General features: G+C 38.8%; 1 protein-coding gene across 3 annotated transcripts; it reads right to left on the bottom strand.

Annotated features, from left to right (window-relative positions):
- Positions 1-121: 121 nt before the first annotated feature.
- On the bottom strand, positions 122-6012 carry LOC111260879 (uncharacterized). 3 transcript variants are annotated; one of them, XM_022833942.2, is made up of 10 exons: positions 5743-6004; positions 5195-5345; positions 4935-5063; positions 4613-4711; positions 3747-4064; positions 2869-2931; positions 2510-2546; positions 1624-1793; positions 1310-1435; positions 122-499 (listed from the first exon to the last, which is right to left on the bottom strand). In XM_022833942.2, exons 1-10 carry the CDS (start codon positions 5804-5806, stop codon positions 475-477), a joined length of 1182 nt encoding a protein of 393 aa, XP_022689677.1. In that variant the 5' UTR covers positions 5807-6004; the 3' UTR covers positions 122-474. The 3 variants fall into 3 exon arrangements, 2 of the variants coding, with proteins under 2 accessions (XP_022689677.1, XP_022689678.1); XM_022833943.2 differs by having other exon boundaries at positions 5195-5339; XR_015311242.1 differs by lacking the exon at positions 1624-1793 and having other exon boundaries at positions 5743-6012.
- Positions 6013-6280: the final 268 nt, after the last annotated feature.

Here is a 6280-nt window from a genome sequence, read left to right as displayed (position 1 = left end):
AAATGCAAACCAAAACGACCAACTATTTTGGCTCGGTAGTTTTTATCGAATCGATCACAGGAAGTGAAAACTAGTACGAGTTAAAACGGTATAAAGGTATTTCTTTAAAGAAAATAGGAGCTTCGTACTGTGTATTTATTGAAACATGTAATTTGCAAATGAAAATATGACTTCTCGTAATATATTAGGTATAATAGACTGATACTGTATGCCGCGATGTATTGTATCATGATGATGTATCAAAGGAGTTCTGAAAAGCAAAGGGTAGCACCATGACGAATCAGAAGTTTTGCTAAACATCCCTTAAAAGTACTCTCCGAACGTTCGTTTTGGGCCACCCTGCCACTTGAGTGCCCAGTAACTTGAGCACGACGATATACAATAAATTAATTACTGTATTTTGATGATACATATATGCATGACGGCAGCGCCTTCCTGAAATTCGACTATGACGACAACACAGATTCCATGAAGTTATACGTAGAAGTAGCTTGGTTCACTGAAACCGAAACCAACAAATCACCGCTCCGTTACGTACAAGATTTATGCGTGAGGTCGTAAAATGATTTCTCTGATAGGTAGGAAAGTGACGGTGATGCTAAAGCTTCTAAACTTTACCGATGCTAATAAATTACAAGGGGTTGCAACTAATCGAAGAAACTTTCCTAATTAAATAATGATATCTGGCTAGATGTGTCACCTTTCTATTTCAAAGAATATTGAAATGATAATTAAGCTTGAGGATGTGTCGAAAATGAGCAGGTAAACGTTAAATTGAGCGCCGTAAATAAATATTAGTAAGCAGCAATATTGTGATTGATCATTTTGTGCATTACATATTACGAACAAGGTGCCTAGACGACTCGAGGTTTCAACGCAAAAATACCATGTTTAACAAACGCTGAAAAAATCTGTGCCCGATTAATATATGAAGTTATATATAGACCTATGTTTTGTCGAGTCTCAGGATGGAGAGCTCGCTCAAGCTTAATGTTGTGAAACGCTTTAAAAAATCTACCATGCTTGATAGGGTTCTCTGAAATGTTTTTACTATTTACGGTGATCGGCGTCTTGTAAGTGCCCTACAACGCTGCAAAAAAAAAAAGTGAAATTCAGCAAGAAATAGCCAAAGAAGCTGTGCTTCTGGCTCAATCTGGGAACGAAGATCTTTCTTTGCAAAAAATAGTGTCATGAAAACGCTTTCGGGCGAAGTTTTCGTTTGTTGAAGTACGCGCGATTAGTCAATTAAAGCCTTCTTCTTCGTAAAAGTGAAGCAGACAAAATCGGGTTAACATTATTTTTGACTTACCATTTATCTCGGGCGAGTTCCTTAGGAACCACCACATCACCCAGGGTTTTCCGCCTTACCGAAAACTTTTTCGTCATTTCAACGCTCAGACATGTGTCACAGAAAAGAACGTCATCGATGCTGTAACTAATAACAATAAAATATATTTTAATATGCTATTTTTAATTTTCCAAAATCGAGCGGCATGCATGTACTAGTCACAGTTCACGACCGCCATAGCCAGCTCTACTGCTCTCACTGCAGTATTTCTCATAACTTCGAATCATTTCAATGATAATTGAAAGCTATATTATATTTTGTCCGTGGTTACTTACTCCAAATAGCGGACGTTTGATTGTAGCGGCTTGTAGCATTTTGAACATCGAATGCAGTTACGATGCCACATTCGCCCAAGACACCTTTGCTGTTCATCAGGATGCACCGTCTTATTGCAGCCACCGCAGAAGTGATGGGTTCTCACCCCAATAACCCCACCCGTCCGCAGCTATAGAGTGGAACCACACTGTCATGGCTGCTGTTGACAGTTTATAGATAGCGGCTATATTAACTAACGAAACTTGAGCAAACTAAGATAACTCGTGGCCGTATCTAAATGACACTATCAGACGTTAGACGCGCGTTACAGATTAAACGTTAACTGTATCAAATGCTACGTCTTATGCAATACAATAAACCACAAAAGGAAAACAAAAGCGGTATTTCGATAAAAAGGACTAGATTTTCATGCTATTTAGCTGCGCTCTTCTACCATAGACATGAAATAAGTACATCTTTTTTTTTCTTTTAGGTTTTTTTTAAGGTTTCACAAAGCCTGAAAGCGTCGGTACTATTTTCGAAATAGACTGTCTAGCGTTGACTGTTAAGAAATACAACGGTTTCGGAACGACAGGTACCGGGCATCGGTTTGAGTTGTTTGCTAAATGGCTACGAAAGCATTGCGGAAATAAGACAGTGTGTCTTAATACTAAATTTTAAATAAAAGTTAAATTGTTTTATTGGACATTTATTTAGACTTGCTATACCTTTAATACACTTTTTTTACGGAGACACTTAGAAACCAATATATCAAGTAGATACCTTTTTTCTGTGATTTTTTTATTCCAACTGTTGTGGATATTTTTAAAAGATCTGTATGTTTTTAGAAAGAAAAAAAAAAGTCGGTATCTTCCATATCATATTTGAAGCCCGAGTAAAGCTTACCCCAGCATGATTGATTTTGGCTGCGATCTCTCGGACGCTGCAAAAGAAACTCCCAAGTATTAATAGTCAAGTAGGCCAAGTAGTTCCATGTCTAGTGATTGCGTTGCCTGATAAAAGTTGAAGTAAGTCGTTTCATGTTCAAACGCTGTCCTTAATTTAGCCTTTCTAGCCATTTAGCCTAAAAAGATTAACCATTGTTTTATCTGTCTTATGGTCAGCCTTTGATGTCTTGAGCAGAACAAGTTATCTATCTTTTGGATGATATTATATAATGTGATCATCAAGTGATACGATAAAGGACGATGTAGCTGTGAATAGCAACTAATGGTTGGTTTAATGAGTAAAAGTGATAAACTTGCCTTGGTTTTTCACCTTTAAGTCGCTCTAGAGGGGCCCGTTCGAGAGCGCTGGAAAATCGTCTCCTAGAGTAATTGTGACACGCTTGGCGTTAGCTCATTGGATAAAACAACTAATACTAACTTTCCTTCACTCTGCAATAAGCTAAAATAATATCATAATACTAGAAAAGCCAAAATACTCTAGGGCCCTATTTTCTACGAAGGGGTTCGTTAATTTATCTTTAGCGTGCCTTAGCTAATGGTCCTGCTGTGTACACATTCCTACCCGAATAGGAGATCTCTGTGACCGAAAACAATCGCCAAGGGCTGTAAGAAATGCTGGTTGTTTTCTCAAAGGACCAATTTAAACTTTGCCAAAGCATCGTCACCGCCGTCGTTGTCGTTGTACAACTTATGAATAAAACGTGTGATCGTATTAAGACGTAAAAGCTGCCGCCGTCGTAAGTAGAGTGAACTACGTAGACTAACATGGATAAAAACATTAAATACGTGGCATACGTGTTTTCCACGCAGACGTTTGTATAACTGGTCACGGTTTCAAATATTGATTTTTCTATCAGTGATAATAGAATGTTTTAAACGAGATCAAGTATTATAGATTATTCAAATTATGTAATTGGTAGACATAAAATATAGACGCAAGATACGATATTCAGGGTCTTCGGCATTTTACTTACTATTAAGCAAATGGAACCCGATGCCTGCTATTTGTACTATTTGAAGTAAAACATAAGATCTATTTTCTGCCGAGTTTTTCTAGTTAACCTCCCAACTTGGCCAATTACTGAATGGCCATGTTGTAACGCTCATCGTAGATTTCTAAATAGCATAAGCTTGCGTGATTTCAAGCACGTATCTCAAAATGGTAACATATTAACCTGGTTGGCTTAGGTTGGGTTATACCAACGCTCGTATCGACGTCCTGATTCCGTATCGGTTTCCAGGCAGAACCATCATCGTATCGTGTTCCAAATGATCGCTTGGGAGAATCTTCACAAGAGGTCGACCTAGAACGTGCATCTAAACGCGGGCCACAAACAAAGCCTGACTGCGAGATGGGCTGCGAATAGTTTGTGCAGTCAGAAGGGAAAACGCCAGCTGAAGTGTCGTTGGCGTCGGAGGAGGAGTTTCGTATGTCGGCGTTATCAAGTGAGCTACTTGTCTCCCATAGGCCAGTTAGTGTGTGGTCGGCGTTCCTACGTATGCCAAAGTTAGATGTTCACAATTAACTGTTCGGAAAGCTGGATGAACAGAAAATCTTTTTCGGCCAACCAAGAACGAAGGCCATTACCCAACTATTGTTACAGTAATGGTACTATTATTTACTTGTAATATGTACACCACTTCTACATGATTTGTTTGCGACTATTTGTATATATACGAGCTCATATAAATAAATGGAATTATATAGCATACAATAAAAATGAAATATAATCTTTACTGATTTGTAATTAGTTGCATGCTAATTTCTCTGCTACGCCTTTACTATGTTTTAGTATTTTAAGAGGTTTATATTTTTGAGATAAATAGATTTTCAAAAACATATCTAGCAACATAGAGCGTAATTCCAATTAAAACCGTAACAAAACACAACTACAGGTGATAGATAAATTAGAAGCATTCCTGCTTGATATAAGGACGCCTAACGGAAATAAAAGAAATAGAAATTTATCTTTAAAAATATCGTATCACCATTGGCTACTTCATTCAATGGTCGTCAACTTAAATGAACAAAGATACGTACACATTTGACTTCGCGCAACGTTCTTCGTCTGCCTCTATGGGTCCGAATTCGGGGGACTTGATCCCCGATGGTCCGGGCGACAATAACAACACGTTCTGGCTGAAACACGAAAAAGAAGCATCATCCAATATTTATAGCGATAATGTTCTGTGTTTTGAAATGTATGAACATGTCATAAAAGTGCAATCTCAATATTCGGTCTTAATGGGTGTACACGACATCTGCCTGCATCAGAATCAGAGTATAGTTTAGAATCTATTGTCTAATGTTTGAGCACTGTTTGCTTTGGTAGTGCGCATGTGTGTTCGCAAGAACTTCTTACAAAATGTCCAGTACGGAGTCTTCTATGCTTTTGTCAAGCGACTCCGCAGCTCGCGCTTTTTTCGACGCGAAGCGGTTCACCGCTGACTCCACACGGTAGCATGCGTCACAGTAAAGAGCACGATCGACGCTGGAAACAACGAACAAGACGAGCTTCTTTATTATGAAGTCAGTCTTTTTGATCATAATCGATCTGTCAAAGTTTGATATTTATGCTAACCTTATTCAGTTACTCAGTCAGGTTTGGGGAAGAAAACTCACTCGTTATAACTGGACTGTGACAAGCGATTCCCGCAATTAGAGCACTGGAGACAACTTCGATGCCACGCCTGGCTGAGGCATAAGACCTGCTCGGGGGCGTAAACCAGGCGTCCACAGCCTCCGCATTTTCGCGCACCTGATGAACCTGCAGCTATGTCATCCCCAATGAGAGAGATAGTTAGTTTTATTATGAGAGAATCGTTGTTGTTCGCTATATTTTAGATAAAGTCATCACATACGAATCCTTTTCTCACCTGAACAGTTGAAGCTCTATATAACCTTTTAAAAAAACAACATGGAACTGCATTTCAATGGCCTTACTTAAAGAACTTTGAAAAGTATAAATGTGAGAGTACATTCGAGACTGCTAAGTTCATCATAATTTTAATGCGTTTCAAGCCTCAGTTTATTGCGAGCTGTAGTAATAAAGAATATCAAGTATTTACAGTACAGCAGACGCTAAACGTAGCAGTATGTGCATACACAGACACACTAGACTATCTCAGTGACTAGCCAACGAAGTTGAGTTCAGGAAGAATCATACGTACCCCTGTAAAAGTTATCCCAAAACTCAAAATGCTTCGAAAAAGATGAATCAACGGGGCTGCTCATGATGGCCAATAAAAATTTTAATTCGTTTGAACAAAAGCGAGAGACGCGTCCCCTTGATGACGCTTTAAAACCGTTTACCTTAAGAAACAAATCTGTGATTATGATGTAAATCCTTGTTTAATTTGTAACACCGATAGGATCAATTTTGCCTTATCAGCGCCAAACAGGCCGTTGCTCGTCTGCACATAGACGTTTCATAACAGTAATGTAGCTTACGCGACTGCGCAAACGACGCACATCAGTCACTTGATATCAGGTCTGCCAAGCAAGTGACCTGCAGTACAGGCCGCGTAAGCCTGCAAGTCACAACTAATGACTCACAGTATTCAACAGAACTAACCAAGCAAAAATAAATTACTTTTCAAAGACAAAGAAAATTAAGCCTTTTTTTTTTCATGGAAAAATTCTACTAGGCTGAAAGGGGCATTGTTGGCATAATTGGCTTTCTTTCAGTTTGCCTTGCTGCTATTTGCG

This window comes from Varroa jacobsoni, unplaced genomic scaffold (genome assembly GCF_002532875.2).
Source record: "Varroa jacobsoni isolate VJ856 unplaced genomic scaffold, vjacob_1.0 scaffold_487, whole genome shotgun sequence".
In the NCBI taxonomy this organism is placed as follows: domain Eukaryota; kingdom Metazoa; phylum Arthropoda; class Arachnida; order Mesostigmata; family Varroidae; genus Varroa; species Varroa jacobsoni.
This window is presented reverse-complemented; position numbering and strand designations above follow the sequence as displayed.

What these genes read in the sequence shown, in the direction of transcription:
- LOC111260879 (XM_022833942.2), bottom strand. Translation starts at nt 5,806, where the DNA reads ATGAGCAGCCCCGTTGATTCATCTTTTTCGAAGCATTTTGAGTTTTGG. An exon ending in TTGGGATAACTTTTACAGGG is followed by an intron (nt 5,346 to 5,742) that starts GTACGTATGATT and finishes GGGATGACATAG; the next exon opens with CTGCAGGTTCATCAGGTGCG. An exon ending in ACCCAACCTAAGCCAACCAG is followed by an intron (nt 2,932 to 3,746) that starts GTTAATATGTTA and finishes CAATTACTCTAG; the next exon opens with GAGACGATTTTCCAGCGCTC.